This window comes from Pygocentrus nattereri, chromosome 23 (assembly GCF_015220715.1).
Source record: "Pygocentrus nattereri isolate fPygNat1 chromosome 23, fPygNat1.pri, whole genome shotgun sequence".
Classification (NCBI taxonomy): Eukaryota; Metazoa; Chordata; class Actinopteri; order Characiformes; family Serrasalmidae; genus Pygocentrus; species Pygocentrus nattereri.
The window spans coordinates 14,158,328-14,173,286 of NC_051233.1; the positions used below are offsets into that span (position 1 = coordinate 14,158,328).

A 14,959-nucleotide genomic window follows, 5' to 3' on the forward strand; every position below is an offset into this window, starting at 1 on the left:
GGAGGACTAGTGAGACAGGAGAGGACAGGGTGCAGTTACTAGAGGGTCTGATCTTGAAGACGAGAACTCGCACCAGCTCTCCCTGTAGAATGAACCACACCCCTGAGGTGTGTGGGATGGTGGTGTACATGTTTACCATGTCTGTATAACTCCAGTGCTAGTGTGGTGTATTGTTGTGTTAGATATTACACTGAAACCAAGGTAACGTTGTATGTGACAGATACGGTCTAAAGAGGCGGAAGAGAGAGGAAGAGTGGAGAATAATGAAGATGGAAAGGCAGAGGAGACAGTGAAAAGAGTAAAATCTAAATGTAAGACAAGGAAGTAAGGCAAGGCCTCATAGTCTCCTCAGCCAGCCTCACTCCCAGTGTCATTCTCTTATGGCCTCCCAGTCTCCAGTGGATGAAACTCTGATATAAATGAAAGGTTCAATCATTTTAATTGCATTTTTCATGCATGGGAAGAAGTGGACAATTCCCAAATCCCCTGTCTCAGCCACAAACAAACACACCAAATATACATACATCATTCTGTCATATGGAGCATGGTGGCTGAACATCTGCTCTAGTACAAGAGAGATGATGATACCACATTTCTACAATATCTCCTCCTTCCTGTTTGTCAAAATGAACTTCAAACATATGTATGTTCACAGAATATATATTCAATCATACATATAAGGGTATTGTGATGTTCTGTTATTAACAGTGGGCAAAAGGGAGACCTCCAGTGGTCAAGATTGTCGCAGCAGCGTTTATTTGCACTTTCAGTGTTCTTGTAGGTAGTTCAGGCTGTATGGGGAAAACGAACAGTCACGGTTCTTACTCTGCATTTTATGGCCAGGAAAACATTTGCCTGTGAGTATTTTTAGGTTCAGTTGCTGTATAACTTTATACTGAGACTATTTTTGATGTAAACCTTGGTTAATGAACGAAAATAATTCTATGTCTCAAGTTAATTTGTAAACGCTAATCGCTAGCATCTATATGGACTTTTCCATAGACGTTAGCCTTAAGCTAACGATTCGGTTTCTGTTCTTTTAAAAGTACAGTGTCATGCAAATACACTACACAAACAAATGTAACTAAGATATATTTTGTATGTTTGCTTACAGGTTTACAGTGAATCTTAAGTAAAGCTTGAAGAGAATTTTGGCATCCGGCTTTTCTTGGGAAACCTGTTGTCTATCTGCCGAGCTTGTAGCCACACACGCACGAGTAGGGGCAGAATAGTAAAAAGGCAACTCTTCCAACGGCCAGCGATCCTCCAACCTGTGAGTAGAAAACGAACTCAAGCAGCCATCATGACACAGAACAAGGACTATGTGGATTTAGAGGAACTGGAAACGCGATCACAAGTATCCAGCTGCTCACGAACCAGCAAACTGTCTGTAGCTAGCTCTCTCGCCTTGAAAGCACGAGCTAAAGCCGAAGCTATACGTGCAGAGCTGGCGTTCGCTAAACAAGAAGCAGAGATGTTAAAGCAGCAAGCTATAATTCAAGCTAACTTGCATGAATTGAGAATGGAAAGCTGAAATATTAGAGGCAGCTGCTGAAGAATATGGACAAACAAGCCCACCTCAGCAAAGAAAAATCATCATGCTGCCTCAGACCCCAGCTGAACTACATGGTGAAAATGCTGCAGTGCAGATGCCTGTTCAACAGCCAGGCCACCAGTTCTATCAGAGTGTAACAGCCAACACTTTTATACAATTATACTCATTCACAGCCCCACTTCCTGATGCAAAACCACCTATGACCTCACATTCACCAGTGTGCCAGCCTACCATGAACAATGGTGTTCAGAGCTACAGGAATCAGGGTGATATGCCATCAAGTGAAGTCAGTGACCATGAGTTTATTGAATTAGCCCCACATCACTCGTCCAGAGGACAAACCACCTGGACTTCACAACAGCACACTAGCAGTAGGTAGAATAAACCATACAGCAGCAGGGAACCCCCGCTTAACATGAATCATATCGGCAACGAGTACAAGCCTCCTCAGCCATACCAAACGCATTCATTCCCTATGTACACCAACCCATCCAGTCCAGCGGCTACAAGTGACCTAGGCAAATACCTGATGCGACGTGAGTTGGTGAGTTCAGGCCTGCTAAAGTTCGATGACTAGCCGGAGAACTATTGGGCCTGGAAGACATTTTTTCTCAGCTCAGTTGATGACCTAAAGCTCTCTGCTAGGAAGGAACTTGATCTGTTGTGCAAATGGCTTGGGCCAACATCATCTGAGCAAGCTAAAAGAATCAGAGCAGTACACATTCACAATCCACCTTCAGGTGTCAGGATGTTGTGGCAGAGACTGGATGATGTTTACGGCTCACCGGAAGTGATCGAGAATCACCCTCCTCAAAAAGGTAGAAGATTTCCCCTAAATCTCAGTCTGGGATAATCACAAGCTAAGGGGACTTGGAGACATTTTCATATAGCTCGAAGCAGCTAAGGAGGACGGGTACTTACCTGGCCTCTCACATCTTAACACTTCCCACGGAGTCAGCCCCTAGTTCAGAAACTCCCACACACCCTACAAGAAAAGTGGATTACTGTTGGATCACGTTACAAAGAACAACACAGGATTCCATACCCACTGTTCTCAGTCTTTGTAAACTTCATTTGTGAACAAGCAAAAACACGCAATGACCCCAGCTTCGCCAGCATAACAGGATCATGGTGTGTCGCCAAGACAGAAAAGAGCAGCCTAATCAGTAACCAGGTGAGAACATCAGTTGCTGTAAAAAAGACTGAAGTCTCAGCTGACAGCAATGGCAGTAGCGGCCATTGTGGCTAAAGACTGTGTCAAGCCTGTGCGGTGCAAGGAGTGTAACACCTCTCAGCACTGCATCCTGGGCCTGCCCCATGGAAAGCTGAGGTGCAACAGGCTTGTACAGACCATGGCGGGAGCAGCGACAGGAAGTGAAGGCTGTCCCATCAGTGAATCCCAAATGCACAAAAGTCTGTGGCAGTGTTAACACCTCAAGGTCATGCTCCAAAATTGTGCTTGTGCTTGTGTATCCTGCAGGACAAAGAGACAGAGCTATGAAGACCTATGCAGTTCTCAATGAACAAAGCAACAAGTCACTGGGCAGAACAGAGTTCTTTGAGCACTTTGGCATTAAAGGAGAAGGAACAACTTACACTCTAAGGACATGCTTGGGGGTGTTTGAGACTGCAGGACGACGTGCCAGCAACTTCATCGTGGAATCGCTAGATGGCAACACTCAAATTCCCTTAACTACCTTGATCGAATGTGACATGCTGCCAGACGACAGGTCTGAAATACCATCACCAGAGGTAGCCAGACATCATCCTTATCTTGAGCACCTGGTGGATAAAATCCCAGCTATAGACTCAGACGCGGCTATTCTGCTCCTCCTCGGACGGGATTTGATCCAGGTGCACAAGGTATGAGAACAGTGTAACGGCCCTCACAGCTCACCGTTCGCCCAGCAGCTCGACCTTGGATGGGTGATTATTGGGGACGTGTGCCTGGGAAGAACTCACAGGACAACCAGTGTCAGCGTCTTCAGAACCTGTGCGCTGGAATGTGGGCGCCACGCCATTCTCAGCCCATGCACCAGCGGCCTAGTTGTTAAGGAGAAGATTGACAGCCTTGAGCCTATCCACAGCTTTCCAAGTGCCTCTACATTCAGTCACAGTAACGAAGTAGATGGTCTGAGCAGAAATGTGTTTCAAAGTACACAGCATGATGACAAGCTTGGCATGTCTATTGAAGACGAACTTTTCCTTGGCCTCATGGATAGGGAGGTTTACATGGATGAAGCAAACTGTTGGGTAGCACCTCTGCCCTTCAGACCAAACAGGCCACGGCTACCCAACAACATACAACACGCCATCAATCGCCTCACGTCCCTGCGTCGCATGCTGGAAAAGAAACAAGGCATGAAGGAACACTTCTTCAAATTCATGCAAGCAATGTTTGACGCAGACCAAGCAGAGCCTGCTCCAGCACTGGCACCACAACAAGAATGCTGGTACTTACCAATCTTCGGTGTCTATCACCCATAGAAAAGAGACCAAATCCGTGTGGTGTTTGACTCTAGCGCCAAGCACGAGGGCCTTTCCCTCAATGATGTTCTTCTTCGAGGGCCGGACATGAACAATACCTTACTGGGAGTCCTCATGCGCTTTCGCAAAGAGCCCATAGCAGTGACAGCAGATATTCAACAGATGTTTTACTGCTTCATCGTCCAGGAAGAGCATCGTGATTTTCTGAGATTCTTGTGGTTTGAAGATAACAACCCAAGCAAGCAGATCACTGAGTACCACATGAAAGTGCATGTCTTTGGGAATTCTCCCTCCCCTGCAGTAGCCATATATGGCCTGAGGAAAGCGGCCCTGCATGGTGAGAAAGAACATGGTGCTGAAGCTAAACAATTCATTATGAGGAACTTCTACGTCGACGATGGGCTTTCCTCTTTTCCCACTGAAGGCGAGGCCATCTCGGACCTGAAAAGAACAAAGGAAATGTTAGCAGAGTCAAGCATCAAGTTACACAAAATAGCATCCGACAGTCGGGCTGTGATGGACACCTTTCCCCCTGAGGAGAGGGCCAAAAACCTAGTGGATTTGGAGATAACTGTAGACCCTTTGCCACTACAACGGACTCTAGGACTGACTTGGAATTTACAGTCTGACACTTTCACCTTCCGCGTATCCAGAGAACAGAAGCCATTCACTAGAAGGGGAATCCTGTCTACTGTTAATGGACTTTATGATCCCCTGGGATACGTGTCTCTTCGAGTACAACGTCAAAGACCTCTACAGCAAGCAGTGGAAGCAGGTCCAGGCTCTGGCTGATGCCTTCTGGAAACGCTGGCGTCAAGAGTATCTGACGTCACTTCAACCAAGGCGAAAGTGGCACGTGGACAAGCCAAACCTGACAGAAGGAGATGTTGTGCATCTTAAAGATACACAAGTCAAGAGAAACAAGTGTCCTGTTTGAGTGGTTGTGAACGCTATTCCCAGCAAAGAATGTAAAGTCCGCAAAGTGGACGCAAAAGTAGTCAGACAGGGTACTCAAAAGGTTTATTCTAGGCCCATCTCGGAGGTTATTCTGCTTTTAAAAAGGGAATAGTGTTATAAAGCATTATAACGGGCGGGGAGTGTGATGTTCTGTTATTAACATTGGGCAAAAGGGAGACCTCCAGTGGTCAAGATTGTCGCAGCAGCGTTTATTTGCACTTTCAGTGTTCAGGCTGTATGAGGAAAACAAACAGTCACGGTTCTTACTCTGCATTTTATGGCCAGGAAAACATTTGCCTGTGAGTATTTTTATGTTCAGTTGCTGTATAGCTTTATACTGAGACTATTTTTGATGTAAACCTTGGTTAATGAACGAAAATAAGTTCTATGTCTCAAGTTAATTTGTAAACGCTAATCGCTAGCATCTATATGGACTTTTCCATAGACGTTAGCCTTAAGCTAACGATTCGGTTTCTGTTCTTTTAAAAGTACAGTGTCATGCAAATACACTACACAAACAAATGTAACTAGGATATATTTTGTATGTTTGCTTACAGTTTTACAGTGAATCTTAAGTAAAGCTTGAAGAGAATTTTGGCATCCGGCTTTTCTTGGGAAACCTGTTGTCTATCTGCCGAGCTTGTAGCCACACACACACACGAGTAGGGGCAGAATAGGTATAGTAAATTCACACATTACCTAGAGAATATTTGGTAATTCAATTAAGAAAATCAACATCGGAGGAAAAATCACAGGTCTTAACTTCTTAAAAGAGAATGTGTGGTGTTTTACCACCGGATTGACAATAATGAACAATCCCAGGATCCCAGTAGAAATAAGAACTATGTTTTAATACGTGTACTTAGCCTTGTTCAAATTCTAATCCATAGAAAAATAACATTTATGGGGTGGACATTACGCTGTCTCTTTATGTATCGACTTATTTGATTCATGATATAATTACACACAAGTCTTTATCTTTGTTTGTCTCCTCAGAACACAAAATGACCAGCCTACGACCGACTGCTGGTGAATCCCCTTCAGCTTCAGATACAGGTACATGGTGCAATTTTTTTAATCCAATATTTCCATGCATGAATACAAGTGGTGCATTCCTGCAGTCCCTCTGTTAGCCATATTTCATAGCTTTTTAAGCCATGTGACAGAATGTATAGACATATAGCTTCCATTACACCCATCCCAATTCTTATAATGAATTTGGTCTGTTGGGTTCCTGAGGCCTGTTAGTTGTGCTTCAGTATGTTTTGCCCCATAGTACAAAATGAAATGTGGTGTCTGAAGCTCAAAAGATGATGAGCCCCGATTTTCACAGCTGCCCAGTCAGATTTCCAGTCTCCTGGAAATCCTCCCGTTCACATGCTCCGATGGTCTGCCCAGTCTCCAGCTCAGCCGGAAGTCTCACAACCAGCATTGGCGCTCATTAGGAACAGCATCATCCTGCTTCCATCTACTCAACATTCTACACATCTACAGCTGAGTCAACAACTTATTGCCATTCTCATGTTCAACTTTCTCAGTGTTTACAGTTCTTTGTTTTTCTTTGGCCTCACTTTTTTCAGATTATAGATTTTTCTTGTGTGCCTGCTTGCCTGTGTACTGACTTTTGCCTGTGCCAATGACGAAGAGTACCGGAAGCCCCAGTGAAGCTGGGCAACACATTTGGCCTGCCTACAATTCTGGTTTACAGGTGGCACTGAATACCAGGTATTGTAATTTTGTTGATGTCAGCAGAAAATTCCGCATCAGATATTGGAGGGGAAAAAAGAATGAACCCAATCCAATCCTTTAGCAAATCTAGCTGAAATAGCTACATTTCCAACTTCTCTCTTTCTTTGTCCTTGTCTCTCTCTCTCTCTCTCTCTCTCTCTCTCTCTCTCTCTCTCTCTCTCTCTCTCTCAGTAATATGATGACACCTTGCACACCACTCACAGTAAATGCATAGAGAGGAAGAACGTGCAAGTCTGCTGCTGTAATGGACTGCATGCAGAGGAGAGGCAGGTCAGTGTCAAGCTCCTTCAAGGCCTAAGTTGAGCCTAGTATGGATGAGCTACACTGAACTTGGTCTAGTACAGGGCAAATTATGTGGTGATGGCAATAGTATCAATACACAATATTGTACAAGAGGTATAAGTATAATAGTATGGAGTTACAACTGACAACTATTTCCATTATGGCTTAATCAGCCCATCACAGACAAAATGCAGTACACACAATGTTTCGTTTATCAATAAAAATACAAGGATTATTAGAAAATAGCGTAGCAACATATCTATATTGTCCTGCTAACAGATATGTTTAATCAGTGGTCAGTTTTTTTTTTTAATCAAGGGAGATGTAAATGGAATGGGGTTACTTCAAATACATCCAAGGCAATTTAGTGTGTAAATATGGGCAGAATTAAAATATGTATAATGAAGATTTTAGATCAGTAGATTCTAATCGTATCACTTAATTACATTAATCCAAACACTATCAAAAAATGGGTGGCAGTTTTGCAAGTGGGATGATTTTTGTACTTTTCTTTTAACAGAGGGATGACATCCCTCTTCAAATCATTCCCTGCAAGAAGTACAAAGCGCAAAAGTACAAAAGCACAGGCCCAAAAACTTAAAAAAGGCAGTGAAAAACACAGGCAGTGAACATCAACTTCCAGTGCTTCACAAAGAGAAAATTGTTTGAGGGAGGTTCATTGCAGCCCTAATTTGTAAATCTTTTTGTAATAAACATTGTCGGGAGTTATTTTAGCCAATTCCTTGAGCAGTTTTCATTTCAATTTGGATGTCATACTGTTTATTACTAAGTGTATAAATTAAAACAATAAATTACAAGTCAGATAAAAACTAAAGCTATCTTGAATGTTCAATTTCTAGTTGACAAGAAAATTACTTGGATACACCCCTGATGCATCAGTCAGCAGTGCTGAAAATAGTGAAGACGGGTACATTCCTGACACATCTGAGACTAGTTCTGAAGAAAGTGAAAGGATCCCTTCACCTAAAAAGAGAAGAATTGAGACCGACTCCAGAACACAATCGCATGATAAAGTGACCTCACACAACAAAAGCAAAGGTAAAAACAAAACCCCCTTCTACCATCTACCTCAACAGTAGTTAAAGACTTGCCAAATTGAGATGGCGATCACAGTAGTGAAATATCGGATATGAAACTGAAGAAGACAGTACATGGCAGAAAGATGTACAACAAAAAACAATACTACTTGTATTGCTCAGAACTGTTCTGTAAGATGGCAAGACACTTGGAATGAATTCATAAGAACAAGCTGGAAGTGGCTAGAGCTCTTAGTTTTAGTATAGTTAATCGAAGGAAAGAAGAATTCAGTTGGATCTTTTATGTAATAAAGGAAACCGTGTTCACAACACTAATGTTCTCAAAATGCTTCAGCTCTAATAACAGTTTAATAGGTACCACTGAGGTCCACACTTTACTAATCCTTCAACTACATTCATTGCATCTGCATGCTTTAGTACCATTACCTTCTTATAGACAGTAATAAAAACATAATTTTCATGCCATGTACTACAGTAGGGATAAAAATTGTAGTCACTTAAATTTGTAGTCGGTTGTAAAAGTGACCAATTTATTCACTGTAATATTTATAGACTGTTCCCATTCCTACTGTAGTTCTCCTCAATGTTGGGATATCTGCCAAAAGGGAAAATAATGTCTTTTATCGTGAGTGACTAGTATTATCAGGAACCTAGAAGGTTGCAAGACACTTGGGAACTATAGTTATTGTATATGAATAACCTCTCCCTTCCTGCTGTGTTTGTCAGAGACTGTACCTTCATACAGAGAACAGTCAGAGTCTGAAGATCAAAACGGGAATGCAGAGCTACCACGAAAACCTCATCAGTCATCTTCAGTGTCCAAAGGTATGTATTAGTTTACACATTCAACTCTATCTATAATTATGTTCACCCCGTCCAACTATGATTCTACCTCCTCCCAACTCTCTATTGATCTATCCCTCTCTGACTCTATCAGTCTACCTACCTACTCACCTTTATCTAACTCTGTCATTCTATCTACCCCTCTCCAAATCTGTCTTTCATCTTATCCATCTTTTCCATCCATGTGTTCATCTACCTGCCTCTGTCTATCCATCTGTCACTTTAACATATCTAAATCACATTTATTTCTCATGTTGTAAAAGGGACAGTTTATTTCCTGTCTATAAATATCACTGTTCCCGTTCCTACCCTTCCCCCTTTCCTACAATGCTTTTCAGAGAAAGCACCTGCAGACAGAGACCAGTCAGAGTCAGTACAGGTATGCAGAGCAACAGCAAAAACCTCAGTCGCCTTCAGTCTCCAAAGGTATATATTCATTTCCACATTCAGTTGAGTAAAGCCTGCTGTAACACACAGTCGAGTCACATTATTATCACCACTTTCTTGCTTCTACACTCACTGTCCACATTATCAGCTCCACTGATAATATAGGAGCACTATAATTACGGACTGTAGTCCATCTGTTTCTCTGATACACTGTTAGCCTCCTTTAATCCTGTTCTTCAATGATCAGGATCCCACCAGACCACCACAGAGCAGATATTTTAAAGGGGGGTCATTCTCAGCACTGGAGTGACACTGACATGGTGTTAGTGTCCGTTGCACAGGTACGAGTAGATCAGCCCCAGCAGTGCTGCTGGAGTGATTAATCACTGTGTCAACTCTTTGACACTCCTACCTAGTTCCTCCACCTTGTAGATGTAAAGTCAGAGACAGAGTCTCATCTGTTGCAGCAGTTTGTGTTGGTCATCCTCTAGCCCAGGAGTCACCAACCCTGCTTCTAGAGAGCTACCTTCCTGTAAGTTTCAACTCCAACCCAAATCTAAAACACCCCATTCAGCTAATCAGAACTTCTGAAGACAACAATGAGTTGGATCAGGTGGGGTGGATTAGGGCTGACTAAAATGTCTGCAGGAAGGAGCTCACCAGGAGAAGGTTGGTGACCCCTGCTTTAGTCCTTCATCAGTGGTCACAGGATGCTGCCCACAGGAAGCTGTTGGCTGCATATTTCAGGTTGGTGGACTGTTCTAAGTTCAGCAGCGACACTGAGGGGTTTAATCACTCCAGCAGCACTGCTGTGTCTGATCCACTTGTACTAGCACTGCACACACTAACACACCACCCAAATAACACTTGCTCTGTGGTGGTCCTGTGGGGTTCTGACCAATGAAGAATAGGGTTAAAGGAGGCTAACAGAGTATTAGAGAAACAGATGGACTACAGTCTGTAATTATAGATCTACACAGAGCTCTTATACGGTCAGTGGACCTGAAAGGATGGATAGCGAGTGTAGAAAACTGGTCATAATAATGTGACTCGTCTGAATGCTGTTTACGTGTCTTTCTGTCATTTTTTTGGCTCGTTACTGTTTCCTCTTTCTCTCCCTTTTTCTTTATCAATCTACCCCTTTCTGTTATTTCAAATGATATATGTTACTAACTCTGCATATTTAATAGCCAATCCATTAATTCTAGGAATTGTGTAGAATAAAATATACCAAAACATTATTTTGGCCTATTAGGACCTATTATGCTCATTTTGATTCTTAGACTCTACATGCTCAAAAGTCTACATGACACACAAAATAATGCAAATAAACAGCGAATCATAATATCCCTCCTGTAAAGTATAAGTATTTCAGATGAAGATTTACTGGATGTTTGCCCATTTTGAAAATGGGAAGACAAATTAATAAATGAATGATGTTCTTTAGGTTCTTTGAAGTCAAAAAGAAGACAATAGTCCTCTGAAGAGATCAAGGCGGTGGAAGACAAATTCATGGATTGGATATCCTCTGGCAGAGTTCTTGGTAAAAAAGAATGTATAGAATGTATAAGTGCAACTCCAGCAGCACTTAAATCCAGAAACTGGGAAGCAGTTAAGGTTTATGTGAAGAATCGCATAACTGCATATCAAAGAGAGAGTGAAAAAAGGATGTAAACAATTAGCCTTGCGGTCCATGTGTTTGGTCATTGTGACCTACTGTTTTGTTTATCAGTTTGGTTTTTTGGACCGTAGAGGCTTCACCTAATCTCTTAAAAAGAAAAAAGATGGTACCTTTTTATCCGCCTATTTGTCTGTCTGTCTTTGTCTATTTGTCTATCTGACTGTTGTCTATCTGTCTATCTATGGATCTAATTGTTGATCTATTTGTCTTTCTATTTGTCTATCCGTCTCTGTTCCGATGTGGATCACTTTTTTCTTTTCATTTTAGCATCTTCCCTCCCTTCATTCTGTTATTCCACCTCTCTATTATATAATTTCTACACCATTTACAAGCTGCTCCCTTTCTTTTTCTACAACTCTTGTGCTTTCTCTATCTCTTTTTTGTTGTATCTCCATGCTGTACCGTTTCATTCCTCTTTTTTCTAACTCCAAGAAATTTTATGACCAGTTCAACACCCGAGAGATTTTGTATAACTACAAGTTCACCCAATCTGTAAAAAAAAAAACAACAAAAAAAGACGTTAAAAGGAAAATGCAGATTACAAATGATATATTTGGAGTAAAAAATTGATCAAGTTTTTTTTTTCTAATACTGCACTGACATACAAATTTATTTATGTAGTGCTTTTTACACCTGTTTGTCACAAAGCAACTTTGCAGAATGTGTCAGAACACCTAATGAGCAAGCTAAGGGTGAGGAAAAAATCTTGATGACATCTGGAGAACAGGTGAGCAAAAGAATATTGATGACTGTTGATATGATCTGGAGTTCATGTGAATTATGTTTAATATTTCCTTAAAAATTGAGGGGAAAAAGACATTAAAAAAAAAAAAACATTTAAGATGTGGTCCCCACTGGTAACCTTCCAGACATACACATGACATATGACGTCATATTTTCATATGCAAATTTTTTGACATTGAGGTCAGAGCATCAGCTCAGAGAATCAGTGTTTTGGTCAGACAGCACCACCGTGCTCAAGTACATAGGAAACAGAACCAGCAGATTCCGCACCTTTGTCGCCAATCGTGTGGAGACTATTCTAAAACTGTCTGTCATGTCAAGAGGGCTCAAAGTTCATGCAAGTTTGATCAAGCCCGAGGATGAGTGGCCACAAAATCCAGACCACCCTGACAATCTTACCACTGAGTATCCAGAAGTCAGAGATGTTATAGTCAGTGCTACTGTAGCTGAGGAGCAGGTGGATACAGTTCAGCAGTTTCTGGAAAACTACTCCTCTTGGTTCCGCCTAAGAAAGGCTGTTGCCTGGATCCTAAAGGTTAAGAACATTTTAATATACTTATGTCGAAAAAGAAAGGAACTAGAGGCTTCTCGTCCTCAATTAGAAATTTGTAGAATGATACAGAGTTTAAAGAATGAATTTAGAGGAAGCAATCTTACAGTGGAAGACTTAAAGGTGGCAGATCTTGAGATCATTCGTTTCAGTCAGCAGCAAAAATTCTCAGAAGAGATTTCAGCACTGCGTAAAGGTGACAGGTTGAAGAAAGGTAGTCACATTTATAAGCTCAATCCTATTCTTCAGGGTGGTATCCTTAGAGTAGGCGGACGACTCCACAAATCAACTATGCCTGAAGAAGTTAAACACCCAGCTATCCTGCACAAGAACTCGTATGTGACGGATCTTATCCTCAGAGAGATCCACCAGAGCTTAGGTCATAGTGGTCGGAACCATATGCTGTCTAAGCTGCAACTTAAATTTTGGATTCCTGGTGCTAAGGCTGCCATAAGGAAAGTTATTTCCAAGTACATGGTGTCACTGGACAACAGCAGATGGCTGACCTACCTTGTGACAGGATCATTCCAGATGATCCCCCATTCACCAACACTGGGGTTGATTACTTTGGCCCATTCGTAGTTAGATGGGGTAGAAGCATTGTAAAGAGGTACGGAGTCATCTTCACCTGTTTGGCTGTGCGGGCAGTCCACATTGAAATGGCATCATCATTAGACACAGACTCCTTTATCAACACCCTTCGCCGTTTCTTTGCAAGAAGAGGCCAAGTAAAGATTCTTTGCTCTGACAACGGGACAAATTTTGTTGGAGCTGAGCGTGAGCTGAAGAGAGCCATTGAAAAGTGGAACATTTCCAGGATCGAGGATACTACACGTCAAAGGGGAATTCAGTGGACGTTCAACCCCCATGCTGGTTCTCATCACGGTGGAGTCTGGGAGCGACTGATCCGATCAGTTAGAAAGATTCTTAATGCCACTTTGAAGCTCCAGATGTTGGATGACGAAGGCTTTCACACTGTTTTGTGTGAGGCTGAGGCCATCATTAACAGTCGTCCAATTACCAAGGCTTCTAGTGACCCAAATGACTTGGAAGCGCTCACTCCCAATCACCTCTTGCTTCTTCATGCTAAGCCATGTTTACCACCTGGACTCTTTGTGAAGGAAGATTTGTACATCCACAGAAGATGGAAACAAGTCCAATACATGGCGGACATCTTCTGGAAACGATGGACAAGAGAGTACCTACCTCAGCTACAAGAGCGCCAGAAGTGGACTCGCATATCACGCAACTTCACTGTTGGGGACATTGTGCTGATTGTTGACCATACTGCTCCACGCATCTCCTGGGTCATGGGCAAAGTTGTAGAAGAGATTCCTGATAAAAATGTATTGGTGCTTCAGGTCCGTATTAAAACCAAGACAAGCATGTTGTACAGACCAATCACCAAGCTCTGTCTTCTGCAAGAAGCTGAATGAGGCAGTGGTAAAGACTGTCCTCCATCGGTGTGCCATGTGCTAGTAACCTCTGGCACCAGGTAAAATGGTAAATCAAGCAACGAAGACATTCGGTAGAAGAATTATTTTTGTTTAATTTTGGCTCCCTATTTTAGTTGTTGGTAATTGACTCTAAACAAGAGGACAATTAGGGGCCGGTATGTAGGAGCCAAAATATAAAGATCATCTTTTGCATTGTGTGTAAATGTAAATAGGTATATACTGCTGCTTAACACAGTATTAATATGCCAAAAGTGATATTTGTACTGACTATGTAGATACAAATGTCTTCTGGCTCCATTTGTTTATGTTCAGAAATTAGGTGCTCTGTCACTTTAAGAGCTACGAGCTACAGTGCTGGAGTGGGACATGTTTTTAGGTAGTTTTGGAGTGAGCAGAGTAGGACACAGGTAGCAACAGTTTTCTTACCGTGTTTGGCGTTACGGTTTGTGTTGCTTCTCATTTTTGGAACAACCTAACTATGGTTTGAAAGTTTGTTTTAATTTAATTTCATAACGTGTACAGTCAGGAATAAACAACCGTTTTCTGTTCCTTCTTACACGGAGCCTGTGGAAGTTTCTTCTCTGAATAACGCAGACACAAGTAAAGAAGTTGCTACAGCCACCGCAGAACACTGTTTAGCTCACACAAATGGTGTTTTGTTTTCTAAAGATAAGAGATAAGCAGACTGGTCTACTGAATACGGCAGGGTATAATCCATTATATTGTGTGCATTTCACTACTATTAGAAGTTACATCAGCAGTTCACCAGGAACCTTTTAAAACTACTGAAAGCTATTGAGCAATTAATAATGAATTTGATTGTTAATTTATAAGTAGTTATTCTAAGTATCTAAGTAGTTATTGTTTAGTTAATAGTGAATTAATCATTAGTTCATTATTACCTACTGAGTAGTTAACTAGTAGTCCTTGGTAGTTAAGAGTAGTTACTTAAGTAATAATGCAGCACTACTTGTTTGTTGCTGCTTATTTCCTGATTAGTTACTTATTAAGTATGGAACAGTATTATAAAGCATTACCGGCATTTTAATTCTGCTGATATTTGAGAATTACACACTAAATTGTCTTGGATGTATTTGAAGTACCCTGACTCCATTTACATCTCCCTTGATTTAAAAAAAAAAAACTGACCACTGATTAACCATATCTGTTAAAAGGACAATACAGATATGTTGCTATGCTGTTGATAAA

At 41.7% G+C, this 14,959-nt stretch overlaps 1 protein-coding gene across 6 annotated transcripts; it reads left to right on the top strand.

Annotated features, from left to right (window-relative positions):
• The first annotated feature begins 4,233 nt into the window (after positions 1–4,233).
• Positions 4,234–14,306, top strand: LOC108429724. 6 transcript variants are annotated; one of them, XM_017701672.1, is made up of 8 exons: positions 4,234–5,298; positions 5,557–6,055; positions 6,333–6,724; positions 6,920–7,018; positions 7,891–8,089; positions 8,815–8,913; positions 9,270–9,357; positions 10,766–14,306. In XM_017701672.1, the coding sequence occupies exon 8, from the start codon at positions 11,877–11,879 to the stop codon at positions 12,873–12,875; it is 999 nt and encodes a 332-aa protein (XP_017557161.1). In that variant the 5' UTR covers positions 4,234–5,298; positions 5,557–6,055; positions 6,333–6,724; positions 6,920–7,018; positions 7,891–8,089; positions 8,815–8,913; positions 9,270–9,357; positions 10,766–11,876; the 3' UTR covers positions 12,876–14,306. The 6 variants fall into 6 exon arrangements, with proteins under 6 accessions (XP_017557161.1, XP_017557164.1, XP_017557165.1 ...); XM_017701675.1 differs by having other exon boundaries at positions 5,996–6,055; XM_017701676.2 differs by lacking the exon at positions 4,234–5,298 and having other exon boundaries at positions 5,314–6,055; positions 10,766–11,726; positions 12,543–14,306.
• Positions 14,307–14,959: the final 653 nt, after the last annotated feature.